At 40.1% G+C, this 13,838-nt stretch overlaps 1 protein-coding gene across 5 annotated transcripts in view; it reads right to left on the bottom strand.

The window, feature by feature from the left end:
- The window catches only part of afap1 (actin filament associated protein 1), a 91,839-nt gene that overhangs the window by 48,320 nt on the left and 29,681 nt on the right, over positions 1-13,838 (bottom strand). For 2 of the 5 annotated variants that reach the window (XM_080882027.1, XM_080882029.1), the window contains exon 1: positions 3,151-3,401. The exons of 1 other annotated variant lie outside the window; for it this stretch is intronic. In XM_080882027.1, the coding sequence (XP_080738153.1) occupies positions 3,151-3,187 (37 nt within the window). In that variant the 5' untranslated portion in view covers positions 3,188-3,401. Of the gene's footprint in view, positions 1-3,150; positions 3,402-13,838 lie in introns of those variants that run through there. 2 more of the 5 variants (XM_080882026.1, XM_080882030.1) reach the window with 2 other exon arrangements.

Genomic DNA, 13,838 nt, shown 5'->3' with positions numbered 1-13,838 from the left:
TAACGATCCCAACTCTGACCTAGATAGTTAAAGTATGCAATTTTGCTTTCCATTAAACAGTTCTCCCAAAAAATTTCCCTAATTGATATTTTAAAAAGTATCCACTTTTTTTCCCAGATTACAGGTTAAGATAGGGTTAGGGTTAACGTCTTTGGCTGTGACCTGTGTCCGATCCAGTGGGTTAGGGTTGGCAGATAGCATAGACAAAGGGAAGCTAGTAAAACAACATCAACAGCATCAAAAACAACAGCTATGCATTGATTATCACTAAACTGCTGTATAGTGAGACAGTCATTACTGTTTGCAAAATGTCACTGCAGTTTTGTATGTTTTATGTTTAGTATCAATCAACACTGTTCCACTGTTTCAAACTGCCACAACTGCAGCAAGGAAAAAAAAAAAGAAGATTTATCTAGAAAAAATATGCCTGAGCTAAATTTGGTTGATCTCCATTCAAGATCATCTTCTTGTGCATTTCTGTACTATTTTTCTGAGCTTCTACCATTTGTAGGTCACTTTGTAGAAGTCCCCGTATGCCCCTTTGTTCTTGCACTAGATCTCCACCAGTGTGTCAGGACAGTCTTAGAACTTGGGTTTCATTTTCGGGAAGTAGAAAAATCGCAGGAAGGCAATTCTGACAAACAGGGCAGGTGGTGAGTGATGACTGCGTTGGACAAAAAATCTTTTCAATGGCACTCTGGTATGCGTCACAATAGGTCATTTCTGCTGAGTGTTTTACAGTAGATCTCCACGCTTGACAGCTTCACCCTGGAGCAGGAATTCATGGTGGGACATGACCCCAGTAAAAAATAATTATAGAAGCCACACTTAAAATTTTTGGGGCATGCCAGAGAAGATCATCAAACTAATGTATAAGAAAAACCATAGAACTATCAATTGCAGTTTTAAGGTATTTGACTAAAATGTTGTATACATTCACAGCTACGTTGATACAGAAGATTAATTTTGAGAGTCTGTGACAATGACAAGTTTGCTCTTTATCGGGCGTGCCATTTTGACCTGAAAAACAAATGCCATAATTATCATCACTGTCCTGCATATTGTTTAAAGCAGCCTGTACAAATCCAGAGACAAAGTATTTTTAGCATGGAGATTGGTGAAGGTAAAACCTCATGGCTGGCCTCTTTAGTAATAGACAGTGTTCCCAACACTGTTTAAACTGAGAAGTTCCAATCAGTGAACACCATCATAAACCAATACAACATAAAACAACATAAACCAATAAAAACAAAAAAAGCATAAATTAATACTACTCCACCCCAAAAAATTCTTTGAATTCCTCTGAATGCATGAGGACAATGTTTACTCTAAACCAACCTGTTGGGTTTATTTCCAGAATACCGAACAAAGCTCCACTACAGGAGCCCTAATTAGTTTTTCTTAGTATTATTAAGAGTAAATCAAGATTCCTTATTTATATTTCAGCAAGGACTGCAGTATGTGTTGTTACTGTATCATAGAAAATCCTGAGCTGGGAAACTAGAAGACCTAGCTGAGTTGTGATATCTATTTTATACCTGCATACTGGCTCTTCTATATCCACACTGGTTAAACAAAAATATTATATACTGCATGCTTCAGTAGTACACAATAGATGTCTGTACAAACCTCACCAAATGCCGGGCACTGAAGCACTGCCGGGCCACCCGAAACCCTTGCAGCTGCTAGCATTGGTCCTGTTATTGTGCACTCACTTCACAACCACATGAGGACAAGTGAGAGATATCAAGCATTTGTGTTGTCATTCCAGGGTTGTGTTAGAAAACCTCTGACTTCAGGGTGGAGTTGCCCTAACGCTGACCTGGACTGTTTAATAACTGTCTGAGTACTGCCAGCTGTATAAAGCTAAATGGATAAGAAGATGAAAAAAACAGTTCTGTTAGTGTACACAGTGACAAAGTGACTATTTTTGACTAAATAGGTTGGTTTACCGTTATCCTGCTGTTGCAACCAAGTCTAGAGAGCCAGAGTTTGTTGTCTCAAAATCTCAGGCAGGCAAAGATAAGGGTAATACTCCTCAATTTATCCCCTAACTGCTCCAAGTGTACAGTAAGAGTAACCCTCCAGCTCAGAATTATGCAGCAGTTTTTCTGAGCACTGTTGAAAGTACTCTGATTTTTAAAGATTATTTTCAGAGACGGATACTGCACATGTTGTTGATGTATGTGGATCTGCTGTCTAGCAACAATGAGGTAATAAGAAACAGACTTGCTTTTAAGCTCCATGCCAGAAAGAAAGGAATTGGGTTGCATAATAGGGGGTAATTACAAAATGAAAACCGATAAAATGGTGAAATATCTGAAAAAAGTACTGCTTGTGCTTGTAAAGTACAATGAGCTTTAATTACATTATTTGTTAAGAGCACCTTCCATTGGTTCACCTTTAATAGGTGAACCAATGAAAGGTATTCTTCTGTCAATTGTATGATAACACCACCAAGTTTCACTGGTGGCAGCAATGAAGTCAGCCCAAAAGCTGAGTCTAGTTATATCAGTTTAACTACTGTTACACATCATTATGAGATCAAACTCTTGAAGACCAGAATCACCAAAACAGATTGCTTTCTCATTTATAAAGGGATTCATTTCTGTAGTCAGAGCTACATTAAATTGCCAGATGACTGAACGGAGTCCGGCATAAAGTCCATATACTACATAGACACTTAACACGCGACCACAACCCTAATGACACTGCGAGGAGCCAACTGTCTCTCCGCAGTCTCTTCCCCGTGCCCTCTTTCAGCATACCTTTTAGAAACATTATTCATTTGTGGCCTTTTTCTGCGCTTGCGTATGTGCTGAACGGCGCACGTGCGCCAATCTGATGCATGCACACAGATTTCTACAATACACACTCTGAACTACAACAGAAGAATAATAAAAGCTGGCAAGGAAGCCAAAACAAACGTTATCGACCGGTAATCTTTGTTAGTGAGTACACTAGCAGCCCCGGAAAAGTCATGCTGTTCTTGGCTTTCAGTTTGAACGTCGTGGAGATCCCACTGTACAAGAGATACATCGTAAGAAAGTCGCTTTTAACAACCTTCCATTTTAATAGGTTTATTGCTGCTAGAAAACCAAGCTGCATTCATTTTTTCACGGGAAAAAAAGGACAGCGTAAGCCACTCACCCCTGCTGGAAGTGAAAAGAATGGGCTCGCTCCTCATCTTAAAGTCAAGCTCATCTATAATCCCCCGTCCCGAGCAGGCGCGTGCCCAGCGGCTTCCTGGCAGCGGTAAAAATCCACACAGGCACGCAGTTGTCTTCTATGCCTCCTCTTTCTACCTCCGACTGTCCTTTTCCTAGCTAACCGGCGGCCACTGAAACGTCTTTTTTTCCCTTTCAAAGTTTTTCCCCGGATCTTTCTCCTACTCCCTCCCTGTGCCTTCTCTCCTCCCCTCTCCTTAACCTCCCCTCTCTACGCGCCCCCTTCTCTCGCTCTCTTTCGCTCGCTCGCTCCCAATCTTCCTGCACTGATAGCTCTGCTGGATTTATGAGATTTTCCCTTTGCTTTTCTTTATAATCTCCATTCTGGCCTATTCTGTTTTATTCGAAATTATGTGACTTCAGAATGAAGGCAGATTGATATAATTTAGATGCCAGTACTGTCTTTAATATGCTGCAATTTATTAATTTAATACGCTTCTTTTCTTTCCGTTTTTTAATTGAGTCAAAGACACGTGTCATTGAAAGCATATGTGTGTGTTTTACATATGCTTTGATCGCACTTTCATTGAGCTTATTTCATCTGCTCTGAATATATACAAACTATTACTAGGATTGTGTGAAAATGTATCTCAACAGCTGCTGACTCTTGTGGCCCAGAAGTTGCAGATGGTAAGCAACACTCCACATTGTTTTACTTGTGGAGTGAGGGTGACTTTTTAATGTGAGAATTCCAGAAATCCCAGTGTAACTGGGCCGGGGGTGTTGATTACACAGCATTTTGTTTCCTGGTGCAGTCACTCCACAGCACAGAAATGTTTTGTTTGGTGCGCATGTCAACACCTTTAGAGCCACACTGTGTACAAAAAATGATTTGAAATCTCTTTCATGTTGGTTCTTTGCAGTAGTAAATCATGTAAGTGCAAATTCTTTCATTTTTGAGGGAAAAAAACCCACAAACTTGCTTGAGAATTGGATGCCTTCGCTAATTACAGTACACTGCATTACCATAAGCTGCTGATCCCTACGTCCTAGTCCCCAGGGGCAAACAAGAGCCAGTCTGAGTTCAATATCCCATCTGCCATCAGGGGAGGAGGAAGGGGGGAAGGAAAGACTTGCTCTACCCTGCCCTTTTTCAGCATGGAACTTGAGACTGTGAGGAAGGGAACAGTGTGCAGTGTGGAGAGAAAGAATAATGTGCCGGATCACCTTTTGGTCTCACGAGTTCAAGAAGAACCACAGACTGGCAGAGGCTGTTGACGTGCATTTCCCTAAAGAATAAGACACATAATGTGACATCTCAGCTCCACATGGGCTCTAGACAAAATGCAATTTTTGATACTTTGGCATTGGCTTGATTTGTTTAGGGTCACAACAGCATTTTGTATCACAAACAAGTATAACAAGCGCTATTATTATAAACACCATTATTTAAAAATCGAGAGCAGGGTGATAATATCTTTTGGATTCCCAGCTGATGATCCCTTACACAGTGCACATAGTGATTTGATCCACTGTTGATATAAAAGTTACCAGAAGATTTTCTCTTTGTTTGAGTTATGACTAAAACTTTCTTTTCAGAAATATGAGTTGCTTTTTAAAAAAAAAAACTTCTCCACTCGCACACAGTTTTGCTGCCAATTTTCCTCAGGCAATAGAGCCTCAAGTTCAACACAACAGACAGCAAAAGGCCACACACACACAAAAACAGTGTTATCAGAGACAATTGCTTTGGACACACCGGTCAAAATGAACAGCAGGCTAACGTGAACATAAAACCCTTTGGATTTTACCTCCATTGCAACTAACTTCGCTAGTGCCAAACTCTTTTGAGCTTAAAACACAGGAGGTATGTTGGTGCACTGTAAGGCAGTATGCAGACTAGATGACCCTAAAGTCAGTTAACTGCAGTGGACAAATCTAGTGGGAGGATTTCGGGTTGAGTTATGAGACTCTTATGAGGGTGAGATATGAGATGGAGAGGCAGCCTGTGGTGAGTAGCAATAAGTGATGAAAGGATTGACGGGTTACAGTGAAAAAGCACCAGACTGTATATTCTTCACTCAAGTCTAGAGTCTCAAACACACTTTTCTTTTGTGTAATGTGTATGCGCAAGTGTGATCCCACTGAAACTGCATACCAGATGAAAGTTAACTTGGCTCTGTTTCTTTAAAAGTCAATAGTGACATCAGTCTTCTTCCCACTTACTTTTATTAAATCTAATAGAGATTGAGATACTGTAATAACTTGGACACTTCCCTATCCAAGTCAGTCATCAACCCGTCAAGTTATTCAGACACCCTAGTGAGAGAAAACACACATGCACAAACACGTAAATGTTAAAGCTGATGATGAAACGTTGATGTTTTGACCAGTTAGACTATCAGACATCCACTTTCTCTGCTTAATGATCAGAGGATTTTGCAGGTTAAGAGGTCAATCAGATAAGCCTAGAAACCATCTGGTACCGAACATGAGGGAAAATTGTGTATTCCCTGACTGGTTGCAACTGGTTGCTGGCAGTCGTTGTAAAAATTGATTTCTAAAGCCCCATTCATGCAGGCCTAGCAACCACTCTTTGAGTGGTAGGGGAATAAATGGTATAGGAACTGATTCTTATATAGGGCTTTTCTACTCTACCTGAGCACTCAAAGTGCTTTATCACTTACATCACCACGGACTGCCATTTGGCTTTTTCTACCTTTAAAACCCGGAGAGCAGCCAAATGGCTTTTAGCTAAGCTTTAGCTTCAGCCAAGTGGAAGCTAAATTGGCTAGTCATTCATATGTATATTAGGTTGTTAGCTGGGAATTCTGGAGGGAGGGGAGTGGGGGTGTGTGGATGAGGGGGTGGGGGAGCTGCTAAAAGCTGTGAACTTCCTTTTGTGTTTCATCTTGATGCATTCTCAATCATCCAGGGAAATAAATCTCCAAAAGTCACCAACTTGGAGTGTTTCAGTTTGCCGTCTTAGGGAGAAATCAACACACATGGGTGTAGGTCCTTTGTTGCTGAGATTTATTGATAAAAACAGTACAAAAAACCAACCATTTGTACACATATTTACAAATAATAATAAAAAGTGAGTGAGTACATTTCAACATAATACCAGTGGTCTGATTGATGCCACAATGGAGCAAATCGAGCAAAGACTGATAAGTTCGCTGCAATTTCCAGTGTGTGGGGATCATTGGTCACCAACTGCATCACGTGCTACAACCCTGGTCTACATATCACCGTTGATGAACAGCTTTTCCCATCAAAGACTCGGTGCTGTTTCCTGCAGTATATTGCAAGTAAACCTGACAAGTTTGGGATCAAGTTTTGGGTGGCTTGCGACCTAAAATCCAAGTACATTTGCAATGTCTTCCCATATCTTGGCAAGGACCCCAATCGTCCCACTGGGGAGAGACTTTCTGAAAATGTAGTAATGAGGCTGATGGAACCATTCCTAGACAAGGGCAGAAATGTTACCACGGACAATTTTTTCACATCGCTTTCACTTGCGCAAAAACTTCTTAGACTGAAAACCACCATCCTCGGCACAGTCAACAAGATTCGCAGGGAAATTCCTCAATCCACTAGTGGATTGGCTAGTCATTCATATGTAAATGTGGTGGAGCTTGCAAGAGAGTTGGCTCACTCTCATGTAGCTGAGAAGAAGGCAAGAAAAGAACAGTTGCTTCGGACACAACCCTCCACACCTAGTCCTGGAAAAAGAGCCATGTGTCAGGTCAAACACAAATGCAAGAACAATCATGCCACTGTGCGATGTGTTCACTGCTACAGATACACATGTGGTAAAGGCAGACTACAGATACCATGGCAGTGCCAGGATTGTGAGTGATTGCTGAAAATGTTGAAATGTACTCACTCACTTTTTATTATTATTTGTAAATATGTGTACAAATGGTTGGTTTTTTGTACTGTTTTTATCAATAAATCTCAGCAACAAAGGACCTACACCCATGTGTGTTGATTTCTCCCTAACATGGCAAACTGAAACACTCCAAGTTGGTGACTTTTGGAGATTTATTTCCCTGGATGATTGAGAATGCATCAAGATGAAACACAAAAGGAAGTTCACAGCTTTTAGCAGCTCCCCCACCCCCTCATCCACACACCCCCACTCCCCTCCCTCCAGAATTCCCAGCTAACAACCTAATTTACATATGAATGACTAGCCAATTTAGCTTCCACTTGGCTGAAGCTAAAGCCTACCAGCCATTTGGCTGGTGGTGGGTTTTAAAGGTAGAAAGGTAGAAGCCTGGGACTCCTAGTGTTATACAGCATGCCTGATTCACTCATTCATACAAGCACATTTATCTGTTCCTAAGTGCTTTCTATCTAACATTCACAAAAGCTGCTCTCCAGTGCATCCATTACCAAAGACTGCAGGTCCGAGTAGCCAGAGATCAAACCACCAGCCAATAAGCAGATGACCTGCTCTACTCCCTGAGCCACAGCCAGCAAGTGGTTGCAGATGGTTGCGTGGTCTCACTAGCATGAAAATAGGCACAATGACGTATACAGTACTGCACTGAAAACCTCCTTTTGATTACTTTGTCACTAGCAGGTCCAGCGCTTGACAGTCAAACCATTACAAATGACTCGCCAAATTATAGTGAAACTGCAAAATGTGCAATGCATATGAGAAACTGAGAATGTTTACCTTCAGAGTAAAAGTTGTACCTTTTGAAATGTGTTTCACAACTTTTCTTTGTTTGCATCAACATCAGAGGTGGGACCAAGTCATTGTTTTGCAAGTCTCAAGTAAGTCTCAAGTCTTTATCCTCAAGTCTCAAGTCAAGTCTCAAGTAATGTCAGGCAAGTCAGAGTCGAGTCTCAAGTCACTGGTGTAAAAGTCCGAGTCAAGTCACAAGTCTGAAACTTTGAATTTCAAGTCCTTTCGAGTCTTTAAAAAAAAAAAAACGAAAAAATAATGTTGCAGTTATGCTAAATGTAAATATTAGACCATGTAATTTTTTAATCTGTGTTTTTCTCAACACATGACAAAATAGTGAACTTAGAAAATATACACAAATTGTGAAATTGCACCTCTTTAAAATGCAGCTCAATTAAACCTAGCTCCAAGAATAATTTTCACCGACAGTTCTGAGATAAGCTGCATGTTATTCTTGGATGCGGTTGTAGGACCGGCTTTAAAATCGCATGACAAAAATATCATACATATTAAAAAAAACTGAATCACCAACGTAGCCTGGAAAACATTTGCTAGTTAGATGAAGTCAGCTATCTCATCTTAGCATATTTATATGCATATTTATAATCATACGGTTCTTGGAGTGAGTGCACACACTCATGAAGTTTAGTAACTTCCGGTCACTGCAACAAGCCCAGGTACAGTATCAGAGGGCTAAGAGTTAAGGAAAGTGGTCTAACTCTCTCTGAGCAAGGTCATCCATGTGTGTGTGTGTGCGTACATGTGTGTGTGTGTCTGTGGTTTGGCTGTTTTGAGTCTGGGTGTTTCCCCCTTTACTTGATAAAAGGTAAGTATTCAAGATATGCTTGTCAAAACAGCAGCCAACCTGAGCACCTCTCAGTGTGCACTAAGACATGCCCAGCCATAGCCCCTCCTCTCACACACACACACACACACACACACACACACACACACACACACACACACACACACACACACACACACACACACACACACACACACACACACACACACCTCTTTTGACCAAAATAGAATGGAAAGACTTGTCAGGGTAGGCTGTTATGCATTTTATTGTTCATGAAAATGTGTGTGTTCCTTCCTAGCAAACATGCCGTGGGGGCACTGTGGGTGCACCCACACTCTAACTTTGTTTTGAACATGTTCAAACTTTATAGAAACTTCAACAGCAACAGTGATTTCTACACACTAACCTCGTGTATAAATTTGGGTGACTCAGACTGCACTGCTTTCTGGACTTTTCTTACTACTTTGATATTTAAGAAAATTCAGCTATGTGAGTCATCTGAGTTTTTCCTTTTATTGCAGAATCTTTAAGCAATTTTCACTCACAGGCATAGAAAGCAAAGAAAACGACCACAGCAGCAACTAATGGAATCAACTTGGAATATATTCACTATTTCTTGCCAACCAGACATGTAGAATATCTCATTTTTATATGCTAGTTAATCAAGAATTATTGGTCTTAAGACTTTAGATAAAGTTTAAAACACAATGAAAACCACACATTTCTTTCCTGTTTCAAATCCATTGTGCTTGATTGTGGGTTAGGAATGGAGAAATTCCTATGGATCCCAGACCTCTTGCTGCCTGTGTTACAACAGACACAGTGCATCAATATCCCCATCAAACAAGCCATGCCGCTTTCACAATGCATCCAGTAGCAGGCACAATCACTTTCATTTACATGATTATGTACATGCAAGCATTCATAAAATGATCAGATGTTTCACATTATTGCCATAACAAACCATGGGCCAGGGGTAACTACTTTCTTAAGGCCTGAAAGTACTTGAAAGTAAAACACGGCTTGAAGACGTAAATCAGTATCAACTAGGCTTCACATTGCTGGGACAGCACTGTAAATGGTATTGTTTCATACACACACTCACGCAGGCTCACCTTTCTTAACGGGAAGTGTATGAGGAATGCTGACGTCAAGGCATTATAAATCTCTGGTGGCAGTGCGTCACATTTGAGAAGTTAGCCAGCTCTAATGTCCAGGTCTGGAAGTCCCATTATCATCATCATTCTCATTGCAGTCAGTGAGCTGTGTGTGTGTGTGTGTGGCACTCAAGGCAACACTTGAGTGTAGCTCATCATTACAGTCAACCTATACAGTTAATGCATACGGTTGTGTAGGTGTGTGGGTTTGTGAAAAGATCCATTACAGTGTGGCTAAATACAACAGTACTCTTTTTTTTCCAGTTTAAATCATTATTGTTAACACAAAAAAAGGAAGATATTTCAGGCCTTGGCAACCATACTCTGACATAGCCAATCCAATCATAACAACTCTTGGGATATGGTCTAAAGCTCTCGGAATAGCTACGTAAGGATCATGTCTTTAGAGTAGAGCCAGTGAACATTTTGGACAACTAAACGGAAACATGATGCACATCACGGAACTGAAAAATGTTAAATTCCTTTAAACTGCTAGATGTGTCAGAATATTATACAATATAATATTGAATTTATTCAATATTTTTTTACAACTTTATATATGGTGTTTATGTGTGGTGTACTCTTTGGTATGAACTTTTAATTGGCCTACATAATGCTGATTTAGCACCACTGCATAGGTCACGGATAAAACAAATATTTCCATTATGCACTGCATCAGTGTATGCCAATAATCTAAACATGAGCCAAAGGATATTAAAACCAAAAATATCTTTAGATCTCTGAGTGATCTCCATGACGCAGTCAACCCCTATTGGCAGTTCCCAAGATCAATATCCATCAGCACAACCACGACTGTTTATTTAACTGGTGCAGCATCCAGGATTACCTGTCAACCTTGTCTGGTCTTTTTCTGTTGCCTTTTCTTTTCTGCTTTAAAATGATTAATCTGTTAACAAATAAATAAATACAAAATAATAAAATACCCAAAATATGAAGATAAATGGCAAGGTTCCAAAACTGAGTGTTTAACTCTCGACATTCTTATTGCTATCACCTGAGACAAATGACAACTAGGAAATATTTGCAGTTCAGCCTTAAAGGTGTACACTTGTATATTTTAGGAAATGTCACTTAATTTTTTAAAATTAGTTTACTATACATTTTAAGAACTTAATCAAATCGATTCAGGTCTCTGTGAACTGAAATTGACTAAGGGATGAGCTTCACTACTCGACGCTTATCTGTGACACCAACTATAACCCCTTCACCAGTGTTTCCCAATCACTGTGCCGCGGCACATAGATGTGCCGTGAGAAATGATCAGGTGTGCCGTGGAAGATTATCTGGTTCCACCTGATTAGTACCCTAAGCGACCGGCATGAGTAACAGGCAGAGCATTCTCTTCCACTAGAGGGCAGTACAACTACCTGCTCTAATTAAATGGGTAGCCAACTGCCAGTAAAACAGAAGAAGACAAAGAAGAAACTACATAATAGTCATGCTGTGAGTGAGACAACGCAGCGCGTAAAAGCAATAGACAAATGTTTGAAAAAGTAGTTAATCTGACCTGGATTGTGGAGAAAATCCAGACCCAGATGAAGGCCCTAGCATGAGTAGTGGTCAGAAGAAAGCAAAAAGGGGCAAACCGAGCCAAGTCCCTTATTCTTGCTCTGCTTTTTGTTACATTTTTGTTTGGTGGGGTGTAGTGTGATTTTTCTCATTTGAAATATATGCCGTGGCTCCAAAAGGTTGGGAAACACTGCCCTACACACAGTGTGAATACTTGTAGAACTAGGATTTCCTCCGAGCATTAAAATTCATATGGGCAATAATGACCCCTGGTTACGTCAAACGGAGGTCATTAAAATTAATACTGACTCTGTGTGCAACCAACGGTGTTGCCAAAACAATGTCAGACTCTGTAGTTTTCTCTGGTCCCCTCCCCAGTGGGCCCAGGAGTGACATGCTTAGCCACACATTCTCCTTTAAATGAAATTGCTGGCTGTCTGAGTGATGTGGGCTTTACACATAATTGGGCAACCTTCTGGCAGAAACCTGGTCTTGATGGGAGAGACGGCATCCATCCCACTTTGGATGGAGCAGCAGTTTGTATCATATCCATCTAATAGACTGCAATTTGTTCATGTAAATGGAGAGTCCTCTTCACACACTAAGGTTAATTATGGAGTTCCACATGGTTCTGTGTTAGGACCAATTCTGTTTACATTATACATGCTTCCAGTATCATTAGAAGACATAGCATACATTTTCACTGCTATGCAGATGACACCCAACTCTATCTATCCATGAAGCCAGATAACACACACCAATTAGTTAAACTGTAGGAATGTCTTAAAGACATAAAGACCTGGTTCACCTCTAATTTTCTGCTTCTAAATTCAGATAAAACTGAGGTTATTGTACTCAACCCTGAAAATCTTAGAAATACGGTTTCTAACCAGATTCTTACACTGGATGGTATTACCTTGGCCTCCAGTAACAGAAGGAACCTTGGTCTAATTTTTGACCAGGATATGTCATTCAATGCACATATTAAACAAATATGGAAGAAAGCAGTCGCTTTCTTCCATTTGGGCAATATCTCCAAAATTAGAAACATCCTGTCTCAGAGTGATAATGAAAAACTAGTTCATGCATTTATTACTTCCAGGCTGGACTACCATAATTTGTTATTATCAGGATGTCCTAAAAACTCCCTGAAAAGTCTTCAGTTGATCCGAAATGTTCAGCAAGAGTATTGACAGGGACTAGAAAGAGACAGCATATTTCTCCTATGTTGGCTTCCTTTCATTGACTCTCTGTTAAATACAGAACTGAATTTAAAGCCTTGCTCATCACATACAAGGTCTTGAATAATCAAGTCCAATCTCATCTTGATCACCTTATAGTACTGTATCACCCCATTACTACTTTTAATATTAGGCATAAAACTTTACTTCATGATAAAGCATATAGTTAGGGCTGGATCAGGTGACCCTGAATCCTCCCTTAGTTATGCTGCAATAGGTTTAGGCTGCTAGGGGATTTCTATTATAGATTGAGTATTTCTTCTTTAGTCACCTTTTCCACTATGTGTTTATACACCTCTCTGCATTTAATTATTTCTGGCTGCTTTCCATGGGATGTGTTTGTCCTCTCCATATCTACTCATCCCCAACCGGTTGGGGCAGAAGGCCGCCCTTCCCTGAGCCCGATTCTGCTGTAGGTTTCTTCATATTAAAATTGAGTTTTTCCTTCCCACTGTCACTAACACGCTTGCTCATTGGGGGCCATATGATTGTTGGGGTTTTCTTTGTGTTATTGAGGGTCTTTACCTTTACAAAATAAAGTGTCTTTAGGTAACTGTTTTTTGGGATTTGGCATTATATAAATAAGATTGAAATGAGCTGAAATTGGACTAACTTTGAAATAGTGCACATACACAGGGTAAGAAAGCTTTTAAAGAAGGTGATCCTTGAATCTGATATTTCTACAGCAGTGTATGGAGCCATGGCCTTCATCCAGACTGAACAAGGGTACTGCTGCTGGCAGGAAAACTAGGTCAAGAATGGACCAGGTCCTTTAACAGTATGGACCTCCCTCAAAACATCTAGCAGTTTAGGTACTGTATGTGCATAAATAGAGCTTTCCCGTTGCTCTGTCTCTCTCTGATTCAGATATCTATGTGCACAAATGGTTTTCACATATATACGGATAAAATGTCTCATTAAGCTCCAAACAATCCGCTGATTAACTTATTAGTAAATTATCACACAAACGTAGGTTAAGATTTACTGTGATTGTCTATATTATCTATCACTGTAATAACAAGCTCTATTACCCTGTTTTGTAATAGGTAATAAAAATAAGAAAATATATCATTTTAAAAATCTAAGTGTTTTAGGTACCTGCTTTTAAATGTAGTTGGTGGTTTTCCAAAAGCTCCAGCCCCTGCATAAAAACAGATGGAAGTAATGTCCACAAGGTTCAGGTCCAGCTGGAAGTGTTAACTTACCAGTAAACAAAGAAAAATTGTTCCGTCTTTTCTG

Source organism: Rhamphochromis sp. 'chilingali' (assembly GCF_963969265.1).
Source record: "Rhamphochromis sp. 'chilingali' genome assembly, chromosome: 1".
Lineage (NCBI taxonomy): Eukaryota > Metazoa > Chordata > Actinopteri > Cichliformes > Cichlidae > Rhamphochromis > Rhamphochromis sp. 'chilingali'.
Note: the sequence above shows the minus strand (reverse complement) of the source record. Positions and strands in the feature narration are given on the sequence as shown.